The sequence below is a fragment of the Chiloscyllium plagiosum genome, unplaced genomic scaffold (genome assembly GCF_037043375.1).
Source record: "Chiloscyllium plagiosum isolate Xiang-an unplaced genomic scaffold, Cpla_swu_hap1 HiC_scaffold_28, whole genome shotgun sequence".
Taxonomy (NCBI): Eukaryota; Metazoa; Chordata; class Chondrichthyes; order Orectolobiformes; family Hemiscylliidae; genus Chiloscyllium; species Chiloscyllium plagiosum.
In genome coordinates, this window is record NW_028270166.1 from 13,705,445 (window position 1) to 13,732,568 (window position 27,124).

Here is a 27,124-nt window from a genome sequence, read left to right on the forward strand (position 1 = left end):
TTAGTTCAATATTTTTATTGAGCTTAAGTAACAAGTAGTGCATCTAACACATTCATTGTTCTGCAACACATTGTGTAATCACAGTAAACAATTTATTAAAACCTACTGACCCTGCAATCAATAAAGCATCATCCTTTGGAGAGGAACAAATTATAAACTGTCCTCTAAAGTGAGGATGTCTGTCCGTTTAGCTGTTTGAAACCCACAATTGCTAATTTGAGGTTGAAAACTCCTCAGTGAATTGCACTTTTAAAAACCTGATGTTTAGTTTATTTTTTTTTTGCTAGCTGAGATCAACCTTTCTTTCTATTGACTCAAGATTAATACTCAAAAAGAAATGCTCGCTAAAATGTTAAATTGTGACATTTCCAACTTCTCCAATGTTTATCATAGTTGCTTCTCCACTCCTTCTGAAGTTAATCATATTTATTAAGACCTTAGAAATACCCAACTTGTAAACATGAAAATTACAGAAACTACATTTGCAACCTGATGGCATACTGCAGTGGGTTCCATCCCAAAGGTCTGAACTTTCACCTTCAAACAGAATACTCACCTGGCACACACTTCTCAAATCATTGGAACATGAAATTGCTGAGAACAAACTCAAAAAAATACAAAAGAAAACTTTAATAGGGATGTACAAAGTTTCCTAAAGAAAATTCAAATTAAAGACTCATATTGAATCCTTGTAGTTTAAGAAAAAAAAACTCTGGAAAGATTTACTCAATCTTAGTTTTCTCAACACAGTTCACATCAATCCATGGACAACTGGGACTGTTTGTTGCTTTTAATTCAACATTATCTCTAAACAATTATTCCATCCATACCAGAAAACAGCCATGATGTAATTGGTATTCAGGCTCATTCAAGTCCAACTAAGTCATTGTATTTAAAGAATTAAATAGTTTTTTTCCCCTACCAAGGCAATTTGAATAACTGAATGCCCAATTTTGGTCCCAATAGGAATCTGCATTCCTTCTAAACAGCACAATACATGTTTAGATTACTTACAGTGTGGAAACAGGCCCTTCGGCCCAACAAGTCCACACCGACCCGCCGAAGCGCAATCCACCCATTTCCCTACATTTACCCCTTACCTAACACTACGGGCAATTTAGCATGGCCAATTCACCTAACCTGCACATCTTTCGATTGTGGGAGGAAACCGGAGCACCCGGAGGAAACCCACGCAGACACGGGGAGAATGTGCAAACTCCACACAGTCAGTCGCCTGAGTCGGGAATTGAACCCGGGTCTCTGGTGCTGTGAGGCAGCAGTGCTAACCACTGTGCCACCGTGCCGCCCACATACATACAAACAACCAACCAACCAACCAATGTCATAACTCAAGACAAGAATGCAAGTTTTGATAATAACGAGATAAAATTTTGTTGGAAGTCTTATACCAGAGATGGAAAGCTGACTCAGTGCAATTCCAGTTGTCAATGTGAAGAAGAAAAAACACCAATAAAATCACACATGCCTCAAGGCCAGAAGAAACAAGATATGTCTAGGAGACATAACTGGAGCACATCATACAAAAACAATGACTATCCTGTGTATAAAATTTGCTAAGTAAGATAGAACACCTGAATTTTCTGAAAAGTCCACTTTAAATACAATTACCTGAAATTTCCAGTCAGAAAATACAATTTTAAAATGAGAAATTGGAGAAAGTGAGGTCTGCAGATGCTGGAGATCAAAGTTGAAACTTTATTGCTGGAACAGCACAGCAGGTCAGGCAGCATCCAGGGAACAGGAGATTCGACGTTTCGGGCACAGGCCTGAAGAAGGGCCTGTGCCCGAAACGTTTCAACTAAAATGAGAAATTGCTCATTTAAGTCAAAAGCAGATTCTGATACTTTTTCAATTTGAGCCAATATATAGCAATAAATTTAAACTTTCTGCAAAACTTCACTTAGAATTCTTTAAAATCAAATTGTTCCTCATAAATCTTTACTGTTTGCTGACTACAGATTTCAAACAGATTTTCAAAGGGTAATTTAAAAAATATTCAATTTAGTGCATACTTGTACACAATTACATTTAGCAATCTTGTCTGAACTTAAAGGATATACTTTGATACTATTTACTGCCCCATTGCTATTTATATTAATTTCATAACCATGATCCTTTGTTGAATGAAAACAACACTCCAACTTTGCACATTGCCCACAAATTCAAACCTTTGGGAACTTGGAGTTCATTTAATCTACTGGCTGTTCCCTGTTGAGTACTGTTTGGCCTGTACTGTCCTGTTGGCAAGAAACATTGTTACATCAATGTTGCTATTAAACTAGCACTTGGAGATGAAAAGTGAGACATCTTGTCCTGTTCTGATAAATGCCTGTTCTGCATTTGTTTAAAATCTGACAAACTAGCACTTTTCTAGCAATAATATAAATACTAACGAGACATTTGAGGTATTTAGCTCATGGTCAGTCTGGGAAAATAATAAGGTTTAATATTTCATTAGAACTTCTCAAGCTTGGAAAGCACTGATTTTTGTAATATAGTCTCACCTGGTTTGCTTCAGCCAAGCTTCAGAGAGAAAAAAAAGAGTAGGAGGAGAAAATTGCAATGTTGGAACTACAAAATGCTGTTCTTCAACGGGGGAAAATAGAAGGGGTAGCACAGTGGTTAGCACTGCTACTTCACAGCACCCGGGACCTGGGTTCAATTCCAGCCTTGGGCGACTGTGGAGTTTGCACATTCTCCCCATGTCTGCGTGGATGTCCTCCAGGTGCTCTGGTTTCCTCCCACAATCCAAAGATGTATAGGTTAGGTAAATTGCCCAGGGTGTTCAGGTATGTGTAGTATAGGTGCATTAGTCAGGGGTAAATGTAGGAGAATAGATCTGGGTGGGTTATCCTTTGGAGGGTTGGTGTGGACTTGTTGGGCTGAAGAGCCCGTTTCCACAAAGTAGGGATTCTAAATGTGCCTTCTAAAGAATTAGGCCACTGTTGGAATATTGCGTGCAATTCTGGTCCCCTTTCTATTGGAAAGATGTTGTGAAACTTGAAAGGGTTCAGAAAAGATTTACAAGGATGTTGCCAGGGTTGGAGGATTTGAGCTAGAGGGAGAGGCTGAATAGGCTAGGCTGTTTTCCCTGGAGCATCAGAGGCTGAGGGGTGACCTTATAGAGGTTTACAAAATCATGAGGGATATAGGGTGGGGGAGTCTAGAACTAGAGGACATAGGTTTAGGGTGAGAGAGGGGAAAGATATAAAAGAGACCCAAGGGGCAACTTTTTCACGCAGAGGGTGGTACATGTCTGCAATGAGCTACCAGAGTAGGTGGTAGAGGCTGGTACAATTGCAATATTTAAAAGGCATCTGGATTGGTATATGAATAGGTGGGGTTGAGGGATATGGGCCGGGTGCTGGCAGGTGGGACTAGATTGGGTTGAGATATCTGGTCAGCCTGGACGAGTTGGACCGAAGGATCTGTTTGTGCTGTACACCTCTATGACTCTATAAGATTCCAGTGTTGAGTGCCTATTGTCCAATTACCTCGCCTTTTCAAATATGTTAGAAGGATCTTGTTGCAAATCTAGCCATCATTCAAGTAACAAGAAATGACCTTTTCAATCTTTAATTACTTGTCTCTGGTCAAACTAATCAAATACATAATTGGACAAACGTGCTATTTTGCCAGCTAATTCTACGGAGAATGTTTGTAATCATGTTGAATTTTAACCCAACAATTACATATTCTGAATCGTGAGCATTAACTTTTGAAAACCAAGCTGCTTCAATATTCAATCTGTGGTTTCTCTCTAACCTGCTTGCTGTTTTTTGTATGTACGTGTATATATTTATTTATCTTACTTATGGACGAGGGTAAAGAGGATGATGAGGTGTATATGGATTTCAGTAAAGCGTTTGATAAGGCTTCCCATGGTAGGCTATTGCACAAAACACAGAGGCATGGGATTGAGGGTGATTTCGCAGTTTGGATGAGAAATTGGCTAGCTGAAAGACAGAGGGTGGAGGTTGATGGGAAATGCTCATCCTGGAGTTCAGTTACTAATGGTGTACCGCAAGGATGTGTTTTGGGTCCACTGCTGTGTGTCATTTTTTATAAAAGACTTGGATGAAGGCGTAGAAGGATGGGTTGGTAAATTTGCAATGACAAAAGGTCAGTGAAGTTGTGGATAGTGTGGAAGGATGTTCCGGGTTACAGAGGGGCATAGATAAGCTGCAGACGTGGGCTGAGAGATGGCAAATGGAGTTTAAAACGGTGAGAGGATTCATTTTGGAAGGAGTAATACAAAGGGAGTACTAGGCTAATGGTAAGATTCTTGGTAGTGTGAAAGAGGAGACAAATCCTCCCTGGGAACAGCCAGGGAATTCCTAGAGGCATGGCACTCATCCACAGATTCAATCACATTGACCTGGACCTAACAGCTGGAACTGACAACCGGAAGCGGCAGATACAAATCACTATAAATGCTGGAGGAAACATCACCAAAGCGCTTCACAGGAGGCTCCCAAGCACTGAGGATGTCACCTAGACAGGGGATGAAACGTCTGCAACACAAATTCCCAGCTCGGTGAACAGAACCACAACAACGAGCACCCAAGCTACAAATCTTCTCCCAAACTTTGTTAGCTTTTATTGATAGAGGGATTGAGTTTCAGAGCCACAAGATCATGTTACAGCTGCACCAAAGGTTTTGCGTACAGTTCTGGTTGCCACATTAAGAGGAAGGATGCGGAAGCATTGGAAAGGGTGCAGAGGAGATTTACCAGGATGTTGCCTGGTATGGAGGTATGGTCTTAGCCTTTCCCTATAAAGGGACTGGAGGCTGTTTTTATTCGAGAAGACAGTTGAGAGGTCACTTTAGAGACATACAAAGATGATCAGAGAGGGTGGACAGTGAGAGCCTTTTTCCTTGGATGGTGATAGCTAGCAAGAGGTGACATAGCTTTAATTTGAGTGATGCTAGATACGGGACAGCATGGTGGCTCAGTGTTAGCACTACTACCTCAGTGGCAGGGACCCAGGTTCAATTCCAACATCAGGCAACTGTGGAGTTTGCACGTTCTCCCCATGTCAGGGTGTGTTTCCTCTGGATTGTGGGAGGAAACTGGAGAACCAGAAGATGTGCAGGTTAGGTGAATTAGCCATGCTAAATTGCCCATAGTGTTCAGGGATGTGTAGGTTAGATGCATTAGTAGAGGTAAATATTCCCCTACCCTATAAGTGGAGGTGGGTTACTCTTTGCAGGGTCAGTGTGGACTTGGTGGGCCGAAGGGTCTGTTTCCACACTGTAGGGATTCTATGACGACAGTTGTTAGAAGTAGGTTCTTTACTCAGTAGTAGGGATGTGGAACACCCTGCCTGCAACAATAGTAGACTCGCCAACTTTAAGAGCATTTAAATGACCATTGGATAGACATGGATGAAAATGGAATAGTGTCGGTTAGATGGGCTTCAGATTGGTTTCACAGGTCAGTGCAACATCAAGGGCTGGTGGGCCTGTACTGCGCTATAATGTTCTGTGTCCTCGCCACCCAATAAAAACTGTAAAAGATTGGAATGAAAGTACAGGATCATGTGCAATCTAAATGGGAATGACCAGAACACACAGTTGTTACAAAATGATTTTTTTTCCAGACAGTTCAATAAAGGTCTTGCTGCACATCACTTACATAACCTAGAAAACTGGCTGGATCCAAATTAGAAATGGAAAATATGACAAAGAGAAAGAGGATCAGCATCTGAGAAAGAGGAAAGAAAAATTTCTGATTTCAATGGAGGATACCACTTGGAAAACGAATGTCCAATCTTTTATCAGATGCTGATTAACCAGTGACTTTAAGTAAATTGTTGCTTTTCAATCAATTTCAGCAATTCTTCTGTTGATCAGTATCTTGATCTTGCAGACTGCCTGTTCACTCTGTAGACGTCAGTTATTCTTGTCTTTTTCAAGATATATTTTCATTGCTGAAATAAAGAAGATCAATTAGTATAAAAGGGACCATTATACAGGTGAAAGTTTAGGGAAGAACAAAGGAATCGGTAGGGCACTGAATTTTTTGAATGCTAAAATAAAATACTTTTTCTGATTACTGATCACCAGACAAAATATTTTTCCTGCTTTCCAATCTTGATATCACATTAGAAATATTAATCTGGTGCTTAAACTTCAGTTTAAGTTTTGTTCCAAGCTGAAAAGGGAGGCTATTAAAAATAGCCAAAAGAATTTATGAAACAAAGAAAAGCTACACTCTGAAGAGAACAAAACTAATGTCAGGCAGAGAACACATCCAGCAATAAAACTTTTAACAAAACTTCCAAGAGGCAAAAGACCGACCTCAAGGTTCCTCCTTGATCATAAGCAATGGATTACTACTTGCCTTAGAATATAAATCAAAAAAAAAACTTTAAAAACGACCAGCTTAAGACATTACAAACAAGTAAAGCCTCAGAAAATTAAAACCCAGTCCATTTCTTAAAATCACTTAAAACAGAGAGTAACACTTATTCAAAAGCTTTTTAAATTTAAGTGCAATAAATTATACACAATTAATAAAAGAATACCAAAGGAAACCAAAACAAAAATGTGAATAGGTCTCTGTTCAAAACTAAGACCATGAGAATGATCTTTTAAAAGTCTTGGCTGAAATCTGGTTGCAAAATGTTCAGAGATCTCCTTGAACATGTGTAATTGGCTGAAACTCACATTGGAGAGCTGAGTCATGATTTGACAGATGTATGGATGTTAAAAAAAAACTGTGCGCTGTATTGGCACTTGTAAGTCAATCACACCCAAAACTCCAAACCTTTCAGTCTTGATTTGTTTGCACTCGCAATGTGTGTATCTAACACACAGGAAATACCAGGCTGTGGAGCTTCAATCAAAAATGAAATAGACTCAAGTAAAATTAAAGACAGTATCAGATTAATGACCTGCATGTCAATATTTACCACAATAAGCATAATTCAAAAAAGTTTTGTTTGGATGACTGGATTAGCATTAGCCTAAAGTGAGTGTGTTTGTATATTCTAGCAAGTGAAATGTAACAATAACACATTTGAACACAGATTGCAGGGGAGGTGGTGGTCAGGGAAGAATGGGGACGGAGAGGGATGGGATTTGATGCTTCTTTTTGAAAAAACCCTCAAATTAAATGCTCGGCTCAGATAGAATATTGGATTACTCTATATACCAGGTTCAACTTACCCGCAAGGGTATGCTGTTATCAATCTACTGACAGCTCACTCTAAAGGTATTGAGCAGCAAAAAAGGAAAGATAAAAGGTTACAGAACAGGATACATACACATCCCATTTCTACCAACAAGCTGATCAAGTATTGTACTAGCTCTACTAAAGCTTACTGATCAATGACCCATACTATTTCAGCTGTTTTTCCTTCATAAAAACGATGGAAAACATATTACAAAGTAAGATGTTAGTGATACAAAAACTGGAATGCTGCTGCTCAAAATTATTTGTTTGCTTTTCTTTTTCCTAGATTTTCTGTTCATCCATGTGAAATTTGACTTTTATGGAGGGGGTTGTGGTTAATAATTACTTCCAGTTACTATTCTTTTAATTTATAACAGATTATAGTAAAATCTAAAATTCAATTCCATGCTGCTCTAATTCTCATTTGTTGTGGATCCTGCCTACCACACTCATTATACAGTTTAATGTCTATGTGTCATATTTAAAAGTTACACCAAAAAGGGTGAGTGTCAAGGCAAACGCAAAAATAAAATGTCTGAAAATGTAGGATAAAGCAACTTTAAAAAATTGACCAGAAACATATACATAAACACTTAAGACATAAAACGACACAAATTTGTTGTTAGCAACATGGATAAAGCCTCTCCTCTCAGATCAATTCCGCAGAAAATTGGGGAGTGAAGCTTAAGTAGGGTACTTAGGAGGACGAAGGTAAAAAGGTAAATAAAAGTGAAGTTTGAAACCCGGTCATTTATGAATGAATTTGCTGTATAAGCCTCAATGAGCAGCATAGGTTGGAGCTCATTTTTTTACAAACAAAAAGCAATTCAATTAAACATCAACTTATCAACAAAATTACAAAACATAATGCATCTTGTGTTAAAGGGCAACATCATTCACGAAAGAATTGGTTTCAAAGTAGGTCACCATATTTGCTGCAAAATAAGTATAGTTGGCTGCCCTGAAGTTTTTATTAAGTACCATTTGAACAATGGGTATTTTAAGGTGAATACTTTAGACTTTGTCCACTGAGATGTTAAGTGATAACAAACAAACAAAATTTAAACATCCAATCATAACTACATTTGAAGAAATCTTGTGGTTCCAAAAGTCCTGGTAGGCTTTGATGCAAACAAACATCAACATCACATTTGATGCAATGTGCAGAAACCTGATCAGAATCCACTTAAATATTTATGCAACTTCATATTCTAAAGTTTAACATTCTACTTTTAGTACCTCATTGCAGTTTATCTTCACTTACAAATAAATTTATGCAGGTGAAATTCATCAAAAAGCAGCAGTTGGCTAATCACATGTTCAGCAATATGTTACAGAAAAGAGGGTTTGTGATGGTGATGACGGTGTGGAGTGGATCACAGGGGTCAGGAAGTGTAAACATGAGCCTAGAAAAAGGAAGCTTGATATTACAGAATAAACAGTGTCCCAGTAGAGAACTATCTAGGACATCAACCCCAATGCAGGACAGCTCCAAACATTTGGTCACCAGGTGAAGCAACAATGCTTTGTATTTGAAAAAAAAACTTACCAATTTTCTTTCCTATTAATTTGAAAAGAAAGTTGGAATGAATGTGAAAATTGGCTGCCAAATAAGTATTTATAAATTTTATTACCAAGTCACAGAATCGTTTGCGTCAATAATCAAGAACATTTCTCATCTAACTTTCATCAGAAGGTAATTGCCTCAGGTGATATTAAGTTCCTTTTAAAATAAAAAATATGTGGTGGCATTCCATTTATCTGTACATTGCAAAACACCATTGCTAATTGGCATAGGTAGATATGCACATTTTCCTACTTGTCCTGCATTGAGAATGCTAGTGCTGACTTGAGAACACTAGAAACCTTAGGTTATACAAAAAAAGCAGTTTTTATTAAAAAAAAAATGCCACAGGAACAAAAACTGGATGCAGTGATTGGAAGCCTAATTCTTTTAGCAAGCACCAACTGTATTTTTGTAAAAAAAACCTAAAAACTGTCATCTGACAGATAGAGCAATCATCTTATAGGAGAGTTGTTCTTTCTAAAAGCCAACTCTGCTGCCCCACTTGTAGCTTTTTCATACGCTGTGGATGATTGGCACTCAAAGTTAAAAATGGTAAAAGGACAGCGATAGAAGCAAGGCTCTTAGTGAAGACTAAATTAATACACTAAGTTATTACTATCAATCTTTCAATTATAATAAGAAAAATGCATTACTTCTAGATGAGCAACATATTACAAAGATTTATAAATTGTGATATAGCTGAAAATAGCATTTAAAAGTGATCATAAAATGTAAGCTATAAAATACAGGGACAAGAGCTGATGGAAACTAACAAAATTACAAAAAAATGGACAGCAGGTTGTCAGCTAAAGGGGAATTTGGATTATCATGACATTTGATGGAAAACCAAAGGAAGAGTAGGAGACCAGTCGTCATGTGTTTTTGTGATTAATTTTAGAATATTCAAATGGAATTCATCTTTGTGTTTAAGAATCAATTTTTCTAATGATTTGAATTTATATGCTAAGTAACAGTGCTGTGACCCAAAATGAGGAAAGCAATTGATCTTATTCTCTACAGTCACAATTTTGATTTCAGGATGCTAATTTGATCTTAACACTTCAAAAGTGGGAAGAGTCATGTTCTGTCAGACCATCTTAAATGTGGCTGTTGCAGAAGAGAAAAAACCTCAAACATACACCATATTTCTCAATAATGCTGGAGCAGATATAATCCATGTGATCCAGTTAGAAAAAAAAAAGTCATGATAATCCAAAAAAGTATCACTGTCTGGTCTAACAGAAGCCCCGGCCTATTTTGTTACATACAGACACATTAGGTAATGGTTTAGGTCCTGCATCTGTCCTTACGAACTTCTTGCTGCTACATAATGTCTGTAAGACTAAAGCAAAAAACAAAATAAAAAAGATACAAAATTATAAAGAGCTGCCTGAATTAAATTTCAGATCACTGCATTTAGCATAGCAAATAAACATTCAAACATTGGATAAATGCAATTTAACACTGCCTATGTTGAGTTATTGATTTTACCTGAAGTAAATTTCTGAAACCCATATCTTGGTTTGGATTCTTGCCAAGCTTGGATGACTCAGGAGCTTTTTCAAAATGGCAGGTGAATATAGATTCCCAATCCCATTTCAACTGGGAATACTTTAAGAGTGCTGGCTCGTCCCAGTCACAGGCCCACACTAGATACTCCTTACCTGGCTAACTCTGCAATAAACATGGGGTCAGGACAGCTTTTTATAAAGTTTCTAGTATTGTGAAGTAGTCTCCATCGGGAAACTTTTTTTTGAAGTTTGCCTTTCAAACAACCTCAGGCACACCCCAGCATCCTTCCTCTCCACATTGATCCCATGTGGTTGGAGGGTCCTTGCGGAATAATTCAGAGAACATCTCCAGGACACACTCAAAAACAACCTCATCATCCCCTAGCAGAACATTAATTCCCATCTGCCAAGGACATGCAGGTCTTGGGCCTCCTCCATCGCCAAACCCTTACCATCTGATGCCTGGAGGAAGAACACCTCATCTTTCATCTTGGGACCCTCCAACCACATGGAATCAATTAGTTGCATCATTGAAAATGAGAAGTGCATCTATGCGCACAGACAAGTTCTCAATAACTTTTAGAAGTTGTTTCAGTGTAGCTTTTACATGGAACTGGAAGCAAACTGCCCACCAACTGTCATAGAAACTTCCAGCCTGTTACATATGATAGTACTGTGCCTTTCAGATATGTTCTGACTGGTTTCTGTTGCAGTGGGGCTGGAATGGTTTCCAGAAAGTTGATCAAAAGAAATATTCCAGAGAAGATCCCGGAGCTTGGTGTTGTAACAGTTCAACATTCATGTTGCCAGTAACGTATCGGAGACAATTGTGTACACTGATCATAACAACAAAAAAGTTAGAGGTTGAAATTTGTGGATAAAAATACCAGACCAATTAGATGCAGTTCATGGTTAGTGGTTACATTTAAAAATTACACACATGACAGGTCAAGAGAAAGTAATTGCTGATGCATTGTCACAAGTTTGACGAATGATGGATGTTGTGTTTGGAGATAGAAGAAATGACTGGAATAGACTGAATGTGTATTATTGAATGTGTCAAGAGAGTGTAGTGCTGGAAAAGCAGAGCAGGCCAGGCAGCTTCCGAGGAGCAGGAGAATCGAAGTTTTGGGCAAAAGCCCTTCATCAGGAAGGGTGTCTTTCCCATCTATCCTCTCCACCTTCCTCTCGGACCTATCACCTTCTCCCCCACCTTCATCTACCTATTACATCCCCAGTTACGTTGCCCCATCCCCAACCCCTTCCCCAAGCCTCATTCCTGAAGAAAGGAATATGCCTGAAATGTCAATTCTCCTGTTGCCTGACCGGTTGTGCTTTTCCAGCACTACACACCCAACTCTGATCTCCAGCACGTGCAGTCCTCACTTTCTTCCTGTATTATTGAAGATACTAACTCTAAACATGTAAACAATGTATATAGAGAGTACTAATAGCATGAGACAAAGGCTTGGAAAGTGAAGTGATCTTTATATGTTGATGGTTCTTTATTTAAAAAATATAGGTGGTGTGACAGTACTGTCTTTAAAGAGAGACATGTTCGGTCCTCTTGCAGAGGTATTGCCACAGTGGTACTGAAATTTCTCCTTCAGACAGGCAGTTGGTTAACATCTCGAATTCTCGCTGGGTGCTATTTTCTTAAAAAGACAAAAGAAGCATGAACAAATGGGGTCAAGCCTCTCAGACCCAGAAAGACTTCTAGATTTTATTTCAGTTAGGGAGATGATTTCAGCTTGAAACCAGCAGCAGAGAGAGCTCTAGCTATTTGAGAAAGACGACAGCATGTGAGAATAAACTTATTTTGCTAAAAACTGCCTTGTTATGATGTGTTGTGTTTATGGGATGCTGCCTATATTGGCATAGAGGATGAGTGGTTAAATCATAGTAGCTTACTTATTTCAATAAAGTTATGCCAGTTCTTCTTTTCATTTGCATTTTAACTGTGTAGTAAGATCAAAGCATGCTTTGCTTAAAGCCTAGTGGCAGACCAATCAAATTACATCTGGAACACAGACACCTTACAATTGCTTTTAATAATAAATATAATTTTTAAAGAATTTTTTTCTAGGCTGTCTCCTTATTAACTTTTTGGATCTGCTGGCTTGGTGGACTAGACCACTCCATAAATGTATGTGAAACTAGTTTATTTAAAAGTAAACTGATCAATTCTTTATTCTGCACCCCCCCCCCCCCCCAGTTATTCTTCACTTAAATTTGTCACTTTCATGTATGTGTTTAGTCTAGTCAGAAGTTGTGCAATTACTATAATGCGTTCAAAACCCACAAGTTTATGGACCAAACCAAATGGTTAACTTACACAGTAAACTATTAATATAATATTGACAATCAAAATGTTAAGTAGCAGTGGGGATGGAGGGAGAAGAATATTTGATGTCATCATCTGGTTTTGCAATATTTGAGCCATTTTAAATACTTATGATATGCAAAGCCAGTTTTGAGTGATCGCAGCATTTAAAAAAGATTTGAACCATACCACAGACTCAATTTGATGCCAAATCAGATCACTAATTTTCTTCCTAAATGGTTTTAAAAAGCATTAATCCTTGAAAAGCTAGAAATAAACAAATCTATTATTAAAGATCATCTTTTATGCAATTCATCACAAACCAGAGATACTACAAAAATATAAACTAGCATCACATTCAGATATAAACAGACTTCCTTATTTTAAGGAAAATTTGTTTCAGCATCAAACTTCAACTCAAATGCATGCTATCAACACGACAATAATGACTCAATGGCAAAATACATCACAAAATATAGCACTTCTTACAGACTAGCAATTCATTTGAATTGAATTAGCCAATCTTGGCCTAGACAGACATGGTTGGGAGCATTAAATGGTCTCAGTGACTTTTTAAAAGGAGTAATGGGTTAGGAACAGAATCAAATAGGATATTTGTGTGTAATATAGCAAAATAGAATCAGATTTTGAGTCAATTATAGTACAGGGTACTGCTGGTTGAACAGTATGTCAACTGAGCAATTAGGGTCAGAGCCATCAAGGCAGCATTTGACAAGTGTCTGAGCAAAACTGGGATCCATACAAATAAGAGGAAGAATGTCCACTGGTTGGAGTTGGACCTAGCATAGATGGTGGAGTTATTGAAGGTCATACATATCAATCCCAGGACATCTGAATATGGTAGTGTTATCAGCCAACCATCCTCTGCCGATTCATCAATAAGCTTTCCTCAGTCACACAACCAGAAGTGAGCATGTTCACTGATGATTTCACAAAATTCAGCATCATTCATGACTCAGATACTGCAGCAGTCTGTGTCCACATACGAGCAAGACCTGGAGAAGGTCCAGGCTTGGACTGATAAATTGCAAGTGACATTCACATCATACATACAGTGACCATTTCAAACCAATAATCCAACCATTCCCCATTGACATTCAAATGGAATTACTGTCCCTGAATCCCCCACTAACATCCTTGAGATTACTAACAACCAGAAATTAAACCAGACCAGCTATATAAATGTGGTGCACCAACAGCAGTTCAGAGGTAGAGATACCTACAGAAAATAACTAACATCCTAACCTCTCCAAAGTCTTTCCACCATCTACAAATCAGGAGTGTGATAGGATATTCTCCACTGGTCTAGATGAATGCAACTCCAGTAACACTCAAGAAGCATAACACCATCCAGGACAAAGTTGTCTTGAGCAGCACCCCATCCACTACTTTCAAAAAGTTCACTCCCTCTACCATTGACTCAATGGCAAAATGCATCACCAAATATAGTACTGCTTCTTATACAAAAGATGTTATAGCAAGTCACCTATGCTCCTTTGGCAGCACCTTCCAAACATGTAATCTCCACCACCTAGAAGAACAAGGGAAGCAGATAGATGGGAACACCATCATCTGCAAGTTCCTTTGATTAATCACGTGTAACTAATATATTGGCACACTCAAATTAACATGCCCACTTATGTACTTACCTGTATTTTCAGACATTTGGCAAAGTTACATGTGAAATGTTATTGTGCAAAGTAGGAACCAATGTTGCAAGGATAATAGAAGAGAAAAGATTAGCGAGCTGACAAAACAGTATGTATATGTGCATCTTTTTCAAATTGGCAGAATGTGGCCAGTGTGGTCAGCAGGGTTCTGATGATTTGCAGCGATGAGGCAAGATAAATATTAACTCTAACAGAGTCAGAGTTCTACAACACAGAAACAGACCCTTTAGTCCAACTTTATATCCTAAAATAGTCCAGTCCCACTTGCCAGCATTTGGCTATTATTCCTCTAAACCCTTCCTATTCATATACCCACCTGCCTTTTCAATGCGGTTAGTTGTACCAGCCTCCACCGCTTCCTCTGGCAGCTCATTACATACACATACCACCCTCTGCGTGAAAAGGTTGCCCCTTTAGGTCCATTTTAAATATTTCCCCTCTCATCTGAAACCTATGCCCTCTGGTTTTGGACTCCCCTAACTTGGCAAAGAGACCTTGGCTATTCACCTTATCCATGCCGTTCATGATTTTACAAACCTTAAGAGGTCATCTCGGCCTACAAAGGGAAAATAATTCCAGACTATTCAGCCTCTCTTGAAAGCTCAAACCCTCCAACCCCAGCAATATCCTTGTAAATCTTTTCTGCACCCTTTCAAATTTTAACATCTTTTCTATAGCAGGGAGACCAGAAATGAACAAGTATTCCAAAAAGGGTCTAACAAATGTCCTGTACATTTGCAACATGACATCCCAACTCCTGTACTCATTGCCTTTTATTGACCAGTGCACTTGTACCAAATGCCTTCTTCACTACCCTGTCTGTCTAGCTGTGACTCCACCTTCAAGGTGGTATGAACCAGAAACTGAAGAATTCAAACGAAATTTACTTCAGCTCTCAACATTTACACATTGCACACATGGGAACTCATGTCTCTGCTCAAGTTCAGCAATTTCAATATACTGTAACACACTTCCCTCAACATATCATGCTGCAAGAGGACTTAGTCAAATAGAGACAGATCTTCAGACCATTCATCTCACTATAGATTATGTAAACACATAATATTCATATCCCTTAAAAGGTGTACTGCACATTTATTGTGAGGCACTGACATGTTTTTCACATTTGAGAAAAATTACTGAGATGAGGGGGATCAAAAGCTCGGTGGTTAAATTTAGAGGTGACACAAAGGTAAGCTGGAAATATTGAGAATATGACAAGGATGCAGAGGAATCTACATTGGTTAAGGGAAAAAAAAAAATGAAGGTGTTTGACAAATGGAGTCTTGTGTATTAAAAATGAGGTTGTTCACTTTGGCAGGAAGCATTTAAAAAAGGTTTAATCTAAATGGCAAATGACTGCATAATTCTGAGATACGAACAATTTAGGCGTTTCAAATAAACTTTGAAAATATTCCAGGAGGCACTGGTAGTTTGTGAATTTATCAAACTTTATTGATATCTGGGAATCAAGGCCATGCACAGCATTAAGAATTCATCACAATCATAGCAAAGCTGATTTAGTAAAACGTCCTTACTTAAGTTGGGACAACTTCAGTTCTACTCTTTTTCCTGTGACCAACTCTCCACTTTATCTGCCCTGGAACACAGTAGAGCATCATTACACTAGGGCTCCATTCTCCAGTTATATTCTACTCACCCTCTCTCGTCAGGTTTTCTGCTGCATCCAGAGCTTTCCCACTGAGGTTATTGACAACACTATCCACAGTGGCATGATGTTTGAGGAATAGAGGACGGATAATTCGATTATAGATCATTTGAGAACCATTCCATGCAACTGGTGCCATGCACCACAACAGAAAAACACACTGCATGAAACAAAAATAAAAAAATCCTCAAAATATTAGCCACCAGACAGTATAGTCCACAAAATAACTGAAAATAGTCCAAGTTCAAGTTCAAGCATTTTTTACAGCATGCAAAACAGTGATTTCCATAAAATGTGGATATTTGGAATTAGTGCCAAAAAGCTTAGATTGCTATTACACAATAAGCCTGGTGAAAATGGTTAATACACTTTAAAACTTGGCAGCAAATAAAGGGGTCATCTGATGTGTTATTTACCTTTCCAACGTAATAAAAAGGGAACCAATAAAGGAAGATGTCTGAGAAAAATTCAGCAAGGCTAAATAACCCATAAACTACCCAGTAGGTCAACCATTTTGTGTCGTCTTCTTTATCTGTACTCTCAATAGCTTTGATCCTGGAAGAAAGAGAAAATAAAAACTTAAAAACTGCCTTTGGAAGAAAGGTTCAAGTCAATGCAATACCAAGCCATTTAAAAGTTGACATGCAGTTCTGTACTCTTGAAATGCAAGTGTCATAATGGTAAAACTAAGTGTCATATCAATTACCATAGTATCTGTCAACAGAGAAAAAAAAAATGATTTAATAGAAATGCAGGTTTTAAACAGAGCTTGGAAATTCAGTATTTCTAGTTAATGTAGAGGAGAGTACGAACTAAAACACACACACACACACACACCTGTAAAAGGCAAATTGTTTTGTTTTAAAAATTTATGGGTCGACTATTACATGGACACTACTTTTGAGGGGCTGAATTTCGTGCTACAGTCCAAAATACCATTTCATTAGCAGAAGCCTAACTGATCTCTAAATGAATGAATAAAACAAAACACAAATGAACTATAGTAATTACTGAATAAGGACAATAGAAACAAAAGTGATACTTGTAGTCTTTGATTACAAACTGGTGGAAATGTAATATCTTATAGTTCAGTAGGCAGTTTTTGTGCAATTTTAGTTCTGCCGAAGCACTAAGTTGTCACCTGACTCTGGCCTGATGCATTTTTAAACTTTTGTGCCATATTGGTGCAAATTGAATAGGAGTATACATAATAGCATGAAAAAAATTTCCTCGTAACATTTTTTTAAAAATACGATAATACCGTCACTCAAATGTTCATCTGTTATCTGCGAAGAACGAGCATTGACTTTTACATGAGGTATCTGGAAAATTCCAGATGTCCTGGTCAAAAACAGGGGGTCAACTTTTACAGGAGATCGGCTTTTACTCTACCATATACTTTATATCCAACTTTTCTTAAATTTCGCCCACCTTTATCCATTACTATACAAGCAATTGTCTCCTTAAAAATCATAAGTAAAAGTAGTCTCACAACCCCAATTCGTAATATTGAAAGGCTGCATCATTGATCTCAAAGAATGCAAGCATTCAAAGTTTGGGAGAAGATTTGTAGCTTGGGTGCTCATTGTTGTGGTCCTGTTCACCGAGCTGGGAATTTGTGTTGCAGACGTTTCATCCCATGTCTAGGTGACATCCTCAGTGCTTGGGAGCCTCCATTGAAACGCTTCTGGTGATCTTTCCTCCGGCATTTGTAGTGGTTTGAATCTGCCGCTTTCGGTTGTCAGTTCCAGCTGTCCGCTGCAGCGGCCGGTATATTGGGTCCAGGTCGATGTGCTTATTGATTGAATGAGTGGATGAGTGCCATGCCTCTAGGAATTCCCTGGCTGTTCTCTGTTTGGCTTGTCCTATAATAGTAGTGGTGTCCCAGTCGAACTCCTGTTGCTTGTCATCTGAGTGTGTGGCTACTGTCGCCACACACTCAGATGACAAGCAACAGGAGTTCGACTGGGACACCACTACTATTATAGGACAAGCCAAACAGAGAACAGCCAGGGAATTCCTAGAGGCATGGCACTCATCCAATCAATAAGCACATCGACCTGGACCCAATATACCGGCCGCTGCAGCGGACAGCTGGAACTGACAACCGAAAGCGGCAGATTCAAACCACTACAAATGCCGGAGGAAAGATCACAGAAGCGCTTCAACGGAGGCTCCCAAGCACTGAGGATGTCACCTAGACAGGGGATGAAATGTCTGCAACACAAATTCCCAGCTCGGTGAACAGAACCACAACAATGCAAGCTTTGCGCAGAGGCTGAGGTATAGGCAGTTGCTTGTCACATTTAAAAGAATTTTGTTTTAGAAGCATTAGACAAGCTTTTTTTCCCCCCCTCTACTGAAGCAGAAGAGTTGAGTACTACTTTACAGTTCAGCCCAAGTAAAAGTATTTCAATTCCACCCATCAATAAGCATAAATTGAGATACTTCATCACAAAGCTTTTTCATTATAAAAGATAATGAGATGTTAATCCTAGGTAGATGAGAAACTCGCCACAAAACTGGATATCCCATTAATGGAAGATTCAAAAAAAAGATTTGTAGTCCTTTTTCCATTTGACTAATGGGCAGTATTTGCCCAATATTAAAGGACTTTTTTTAAATTGCAGCTTGTCAAATGGTTGTCTTGAACAAGATCATCAAATCTTTGAAAACCACCCTTGGAGAGAAGGTACATCAGTTACACAAAAAACAATCCTGCAACTATAAATTGAATTAGAAAAAACAGACCAATTATACAAGGGAATCTAAAATTTCATTTGTCAGTGATACACTTTTTGTCTGTAATTTTCATTCTTTTATTGAAAATTCAAAGTACCAATGTAAGCATTTTAAAAACAAGGAAGCTGGCAATAGTATTTTGACAAAAATCAGAGACTCCAATTACTGATGAATTTTGTCAATTCTGACCTCCTCATTGCCACTTTAGAAACAGCATCAAGGTTGCTCTAGATAAACAGGAACAAATGAACAATGCAAGCAGTGTTTAAGCCTGCAGGGCTGCGAGACAAGAGGGTTGAAATGATCATGTGAGATCATATAAAACAATAGCACCACAGATATAAACCAAAATGATTTTTAAAATCTCAATAAGTTTCATGAAGTGTTTGTGGACTAGAATGGTGAATTTAGAGTTTACATATTGCTGAGCAATTCAGTTGATGCTAATTTTCAAGGACCCTAGCTGAGTATAAATTAAACATCAGTGCATCATGGGCCATGCTTCCTTATGTGGTGAGCAGCGGAACGTAGACATAAAAGGCAGAGTGAAATCATTACATACCCCAAAGCAAATGGAGAATAAAATGCTAGGAAAAATGAATTTGGCTCACTGAACAATCTGGAGCAGATGCCCACAGCTAGTCACTGCAATGTCCACAGACGAAAGGACAGGAAAAATTACATACAAAAATAAAACCATTTGAGTTAAAGAAAGGAATATGGTGCAATTTGTGAATTTTGAAGGCACTTTTTGTCATCCACAGAAACCTAAACATAAAATAGTTACAAGCATGTATTTTCTTTTAAGATATCATTGAGAAATCAATTAGTTATAAATTAGGCATCAGGATTACATTTTAAAGTGATCCAATATCTGACCATAAGTTTGGTTCACATAAGTGATATTTAACGCATTGATGTGTAAACTTGAGAGTGGATAGCAATAAAAAGGTCCTTCAACTCAGCTTTAGGAAATAAGTTTTGACACCTCCCATTTTGGTGCAGAGCATTTTAGTCAGGATCAGGCTTTTACCATCTTTACTGAACTTTTGTAACTTCACAAAATTTTCTTTGAGCAAAAGGACCATGTTTTGCACAGTGGACCAGAGCTACTTCTTCCATTTGCAATGCAAAGTGTTGGATAATATGCTTTTCTTTACCGGAGGTAATAATTAGTGCTTTTGTAGCTTACAAACATAATAAGCAATGCTTTTAAAAGCAGCAACATTTAAGGACAAAGACAGAAAGTGGAGTTGGAAATTAATAGGGAAAATAGAAGGAAAGCTGTTGATTTAGATGAAGTCAAAACGATGACCAATGGAACACTGATGCATTTTTACAGAACTTGAAGGTCATACTTACGAAAAGTAAGCTGGGTATGCAAAACCAATCAAATTGCACAATAGGGATGCTCCATAGCCAAACACAAGATAGAGACCAAGGAAGGTTATTGAACCTGGAAGAAAGTAACAAAAATGAGATCACTACTACCGGAAGTTTTTAATTAAGCTTGCCTTGTGCACAGCAATAGCCCAGTAATAGTTTTAAGAGGACAACAGGTTACATTCTCACCCAGTGCTAAATCAAAGAACAAAATGTATCTTTATAGAAAGATCTGTTAAAAAGATTTCAAAAATAAAACAAAAAAAGTACTGTTTTTTTGAAAGGCAGGTTTATTAGTTTCACAAATATTCTAATAATCCAGCTAGTCCCAATTTATTTCACTTATTTAGGCTATTATAGCATTCATACACTATCAGTAATGAGAACTGTGCACTCTTCCAACATCTGGTCACAACCATATACATTCATTGTAAATTTTACTATTCATAATATGCAACTGCTGTATCTAGGAGTATTTTTAAATAAAAATCTTTTTCAGACAGTGATTTCATTAGAACAGAAATTTGAAGATTCTTTCTGACCACATTGTCAGGAGTCTGAGTTTGAAAATAGGGAAGTTGTGCGAGAACTGTATAATGTGTAATTAAGTCTGCTCTGGAGTACTGTGGGCAGTTTTTGTCCCCATATTTTAAAGTAAAAGTATACTGGCATAGGAGGCAGTTAAAAAAAAAAGAGATTCATTCGGCCTGTTTCAAGAAAGAAGCTGACTTGTCAAGAACGGCTGGACACTTATTGAAATGTATATGATATGATTCTCACTTATTCTAAACCCCAACTGTTCCCCTAAAACATTCTTTATCCAGAGAGTAAGTGCCATTACAGAGTGACCTACTGACTATTTCACACTTTTTCTGACAGGCTGAATGTTCACTTGGTAGGAAATCTCAAAAATAAGGGACATATTTTGAAAATAAGAGGGCACTCATTTAAACTGGGATAAGAGACTTTCTTCCAGAAAAAAAAACTCAGTTATGGAGGTTAGATCATTGAAGTTAGTTAAGGAGGATATAGAAAGATCTTTGGAACAATGAGGTTGAAGACTATGATAAGGTGGCACAAAAGAGTAGAAGCTTTGGGCAGATCAGCCATGATCTTGTTGAATGGTGGAGCAAATTGGAGGGGCCAAATATTGTTACAAAGTGAAGGATAAGAAGTGATGTCACTAATTTTCCCAGAGCTCGTCAACTTGTTTTCTTTTTGGATTTGACTGCATTTAAAATAGAGTGTTCTTGTGGCACATTGACTGTCCCTACTCCTGGGCCTGAAGGTCCAGGGTTCAAGTATCACCTGGCTTAGAGGTGTGTCATAACATGTTCATAACATAATCAACCATCAGAATCTATTAGGATTTGATTTTTATTGTCATGTGTACAATAATGAATGTATATGGTTGTGACCAGATGTTGGAAGAGCACATAGTTCTCATTACTGACAAAAGTACAAGAGTATTGTGAAAAGTTTATAATGTCACCACAAAAGGAGCCATCTCAGGTACAAGTACCTACGTACAGGTACAAGAATCTAAAGGTAAATCAGATCGTAGCTAGCCAACACATTAATCCAATACAAAGAGATAAGTGCTACTATCAGTCTCACCATATTTTAGGTCCTACAGCAATATAGTACAGAAGAGGCTCTTCAGGCATCAAGACTGTACCAAAGTTTAACAGTTAAAATTTAACAGCCGAATAACTTTCCAGAAACAAACTAACTTTTAATCTGCTCAAATTGGAATACAGAATGTTTACTTGAATGAACACCTAGCAAAAAAAAAGTGTTAACCAAGCAAGCAAAATATCTGCATCCTTGAAGCTTTGGTGAAAGCCAAACTGACAGGTTTTTTTATGATTAACCTGACAACAGATTTATACAAACAGAAAAAGCATGAAATAGTCAGCAGGTCACTATAATGGATAAAGAATTTTTAGGGGAACAGTTAAGGTTATAGAATAAGAGGTTACTTATTTAAAACGGAGATGCAAATAAATTTCTTCTCCTAGAGAGTTTTGAATGACTGGAATTCTCCAAACCAGGGAGCTGTTAGATCTTTGAAAGTGATTTGTAGCATTTCATGGCTACCTGACATTTGTGCTTCACAGCCAATTAATTACTTTTTAAAGAGCAGTCAGTCATAAATGTAGGAAATGCAGCAGCTAACTAGTGCAAAGGATACCTCAAACAAATGTAGCAAAACCAGATGATCCGTTTTGACGTTAACTGTGGGATAGATAAATATCGGTCAAGACTTCATGGACTATTCCTCCGTACTGCACTGGCCTGTTAGCTCAAATACTGGAGTGAGGGTTGGACCTGGAAACTTTTGACTCAAAAAAAAGTGCTACAATTATGTTGCAACTCGCAGGGGCAGGAAAGGAAATCATCGTTCCCAGAGCTATTGGTGGTCCAAGCCATCAACTCCATCCCTTAACCTGAGCACAGCAGCCCCCAGCCCCCAAGCCCAGGTCCTGTCTATTGGGCTCTGATATATAGGTCTGACAATGGACTAGCGTGTCAAAATTGATTTTTCCACAGTAGCACCTTACACCTCCTCTCCCACGCTAAATGCAAGACTCACTGCTGAAAGTGATGGCAGCCAAGGCACTCACCAACCTGAACAGGATGGGCATTAACATGTAGACATCACTCTTTCACTCCCTTTGTTCTGGGTGACAATACTTCACAGCATATTGCCAATATGCACAAGCGTGGCAAAAGCACACAGACGTTTTATCCTAGAATTTAAGTTACTGGATTTCCTTCATGATCCCAGATCAGAATTTTATTTTTGTAACTTGGACCATATTTCAATATGTAGCTCAAGTGAAATAGAATCAGAGTTGTACAGCACGGAAACAGGCCCCTCAGTCCAATTCATCCATGCTGATCAGATATCCTAAAATAATTAGTCCCACTTACCAACACTTGGACCATATCCCCCTCAACCCTTCCTAATCATATACCCATCCAGATGCCTTTTAAATGCTGTAATTTTATCAGTCTCCACCACTTCCTCAGGCAGCTCATTCCAAACATGCTCCACCCTCCACGTGAAAAAGTTGCCCCTTCACATCTTTCCCCTCTTACCCTAAAGATGCCCTCCAGTTCTGGACTCCCCTACTCCTGGAAAGAGACCTTGATTATTCACCCTTTCCATGCCCTTCATCATTTTAGGAACTTCTATAAAAGGTCACCTCTCAGCCTCGGAGGCTCCAGGGAAAGTAGCCCCGATGTATTCAGCCTCTCCTTACAGCTCCAACCTTGGCAACATCCTTTTAAATCTTTTCTGAACTCTTTCAAGAGTTACAGCATCCTTTTTATAGCAGTGAGACCAGCTTTGCAGAGTGTTCCAATAGTGGTCTAACTAATGTCCTATATAACCACAACATAACCTCCCAACTATACTCAATGCACTTACTAATAAAAGGCAAGCATACCAAATGCCTTCTTCACTAGCCTGTGACTCCACTTTCAAGGCACTCTAAGGTCTCGGTTTAACAGCATTCCCCAGGCCATTAAGTGTACAAGTCCTGCCCCGATTTGCCTTTCCAAAATGCTGTATCTAAATTGAACTCCATCTGCCACTCCTTGACCCATTTGATTAAGATCATGTAGTGTTGAGGTAACCTTCTTCACCTGTTCACTATACCTCCAATTTTGGTGTCATCTGCAAACTTACCTCCAAATTCCTTCTCCCATCCTGGAACACATCTCAAGATATGGAAACCTATGTATGGATTAAATATTGATATAAAATGCAAGAAATTGCTGGCACCAAAATGGCCATATGAAGAGCTGCTTTAATATATGCAGGATCAATACCTTGCAGACACAGATCAAAGTTTAAACTGTCCTGGCTGCTTCTCAATTGACCTCAGTGATATAATCACCGACAATTTATCCAGATGGGCAAACAAAAAAGACAATTGTTCCTTGTGAAGCATTAATTTTGCTATAAATGGATAAAATGAAGTTAGTATAGAATTAACAGAGTTGCAATGGAGCTACACCTTAGAAACATTATGGAAATATTGCTTATTTGAATTTCTTTTCCTTGTTATTTGCCAAATGCAATTGCCTTTGGGCACTAGAAATCAAACAGCACAAAGGTTAGTTATAATGCAAGTTTTAAACAGAAGTAGTTGGTTTGGTAACACCTTCAGCAATACAACACAAGCACACTACAATACTTTTATTGGTAACTCTTACAAAGATTAAGTTAAGAGAGGAATTTAGTATCGAGGTTGACAGGCAATACAAGTTACAATTTATGAACTTGCATTACATTTTGCTCTTCTTAGTTACATGGTATGTACATGTGATAACAGTTAAAATGCTCAACCCCAGAAATGTTTTCAGCACAGTTGCTATTCTGTTCATTTGTTTTGATGAATGGTCACTGGACTTAAAACACTAACTCTTCTCTGCTACCAGGCCTTGTGTTGTATTTTGCCAGCACATAGTTCCTGTTTCAGATTTCCAGCATCTTCAATAATTGTTTTTTTTCAGCTGTTCAGTTCAATGACAGCAAGTAGCTGAGCCATTATCCAAACTGGGAGGATCCAGTAATGGATTGTGGTTCTTTCCAGAGTTAATTGTATAAAAAGGTGTGTGATGTGTAAGGGAATTACCACATTAATGCTTCAGTCACCAAGGTGAGATTTTCTTTCATGTGGAAAATCTGATCTGAACGGTTGCCGGACCTGACATGTTGACTGACTGCTCTCCACAGGTGCTGCCAGGCTTGAGCTTTTCCAGCACTCTGTTCCTGTTTCTGCTTACAAGCATTCACAGTTCTTTCATCTTTTTTGTTCAATATCCTGGTAAATCTCTTCTACACCTTCCCTAATGATATCATATTCCACCTTTAATGTGGATTCCAGAACTGCACACTATAGCTGTGGTGTAACCAACTTTTTAAATACAGTTAGGGCCAAATATCCATATGCCTTAACCACTTTATGTACTTGCACTGCAACCTGAAGGGACTGATGAACACGCACATCGAAGTTCTATGGTCCTCAACAATCCCTCAGGTTGTTACATTCTTCATGCATTCCCTTGCCTGGTTTTTCCTGCCTAAGTCCAAAGATATTTGGAAATGCAAAGATATTTCCACCATGTGCAAATAAACAAATTAATAAGTTCCTGTACACATACTGAAAACATAATGTCAAACAAAATCTGCACATTTGTGGATGTCTAAAACATGCGAATACACTTTGTATTGCAAGTATAAAAAGAGGATTCTTACTTTCAAAAAATATCTTTTGATCTCAGAGATATGAAGCTCATACTTCAGAACTCAAATTGAAAATTTTCAGACTGACAAGAAAACAATATAACATCAGGAAATAAGTTTTAAAAAGAAGCTTCTTGAAGGTGCAGATAGATCTAGAAAGGCATGGGATTTGAACAGAATATCGGAAACATCTTGTCTTTAAAATCTTTTGCATATAGCAGGGAAACTTGGATGTTGGTTCACAGTGCTTGTACATATCTGCCTCCTTCAGTTTAGTTCTAATAGCATAACCTCTTTTGCATGTATGTCCATCTAGTTTCTTTTTCAAATGCATCAGTTATTGTTAACCTCAAATTTCCTGTACTATTATATTCCAATTTCTGAACACTGTCTATCAAAGAATTCTAAAATAAATTTATGATGATTCCTTGCATCAAAACTTTTACTAGGTCACGTCTCAGCTTTCTCCTTTCTAGAGGAAAAAGAAGCCCCTTGCATTCAATCTTTCCCAGATACGTTGAATTCTGTATTCTGGCATTGTTGTTTTACCTTTTCAAAAAAGGAAGTGTCATTAGTGTTTTAATTTATTGTTTTACATGTGCTTTACTGGCAAGAGTCAAAGTCTGTTACCCATCTTCAAGTGCCTTTGAACTGAATGGCTTTTTGGGTTATTTCAAAATCAACCACTTTCCTGTCACATGAGTTACACATACACAAGTGTGGTCAATGAATAAAGCCACTTTTTTTTAAAAAAAAGAACAGTCAGTCAACAATCGACGGCAGCATTGAGACTAGTTTTCAATTCCAGCTTTTACTAATTGAATTTGAATTGAACCTGTGTTGCACCAGAGGATTAGCCTGAATATGGATTAATAATCCAGTAACATTCCCAGTACATCACATATCCCCCAGCATTCTAGTCTGTATAATACATGCCCTACTACTTCAAAATAACAATCTTTCAGATAACCAAGTTCTGAAATTTCCTATATGTACCACAATTAAGCGAAAGTTATTTCAATTGTGGTTCCCACTTAGTAAACTAAGTTTCCAACCAAATTGTTAGCAGGTTTTAAAAAAGCAATTCAGTCAGTATACGCATAGAATAACCTTTAAGTCTTTCAATTTGTAGTTGTCCTTTGACACAAATCACATGTCATTCAGCTCCAAGACCACGCACTAACAATGCAATTTAAGTCATTACAGCTCAGTTTTGCAAACAAAACTGCTTGGCAAACACCGATCGGGGAAAACACGTATTTAAGTGACCTCTGCAGTTTCCACTCTGTCGGTTTCACTGAGTTGTATCCAATGTTGTATCTAACTTTCCTAAAAAGCAACTACAACCTTTAACAACATGCAAGGGGTGACGCGAGGGGTCATTGGACCCGAAACGTTAAACCGGATTTCTCTCCAGAGTTTTTCTAGCAATTTGTTTTTATGTCTGGATTACCAGCATCCAAAGTTTTTTTTAAAAAAAGCTAAATTGCGATACAAGCCAGCTCATCTTGACATTCAACAATACAACGCAATGGCTGCTAGCGAGCCTGTACGTCCTACCTGTAGCTAGATTGTATTTACGCACTCCAGTCTTCTCCTCAATTTTCCCCAATATGTTGGTGATAAAATTCTTTTCGTTCAGGAAATTCTCAAAGCGTTCTCGCAAAGACGGCATTTTGTAATGAATATTACCAAAAATAACAGAACACACTACTGACTCCCAACACGTTCCGTTTATTGTAGATCTCCTACTAATCTTCCAATCTGCTGACTCTC

General features: G+C 38.1%; 1 protein-coding gene across 2 annotated transcripts; it reads right to left on the minus strand.

Moving 5' to 3' along the window:
* LOC122565390 (receptor expression-enhancing protein 6-like) lies at positions 1–27,124 on the minus strand. Of its 2 annotated transcripts, XM_043721329.2 has the most exons (7): positions 26,909–27,124; positions 20,068–20,161; positions 16,380–16,518; positions 15,955–16,123; positions 10,038–10,111; positions 7,196–7,235; positions 1–5,955 (listed from the first exon to the last, which is right to left on the minus strand). In XM_043721329.2, exons 1-6 carry the CDS (start codon positions 27,021–27,023, stop codon positions 7,215–7,217), a joined length of 612 nt encoding a protein of 203 aa, XP_043577264.1. In that variant the 5' UTR covers positions 27,024–27,124; the 3' UTR covers positions 1–5,955; positions 7,196–7,214. The 2 variants fall into 2 exon arrangements, with proteins under 2 accessions (XP_043577264.1, XP_043577265.1); XM_043721330.2 differs by lacking the exons at positions 7,196–7,235; positions 10,038–10,111 and having other exon boundaries at positions 26,909–27,122.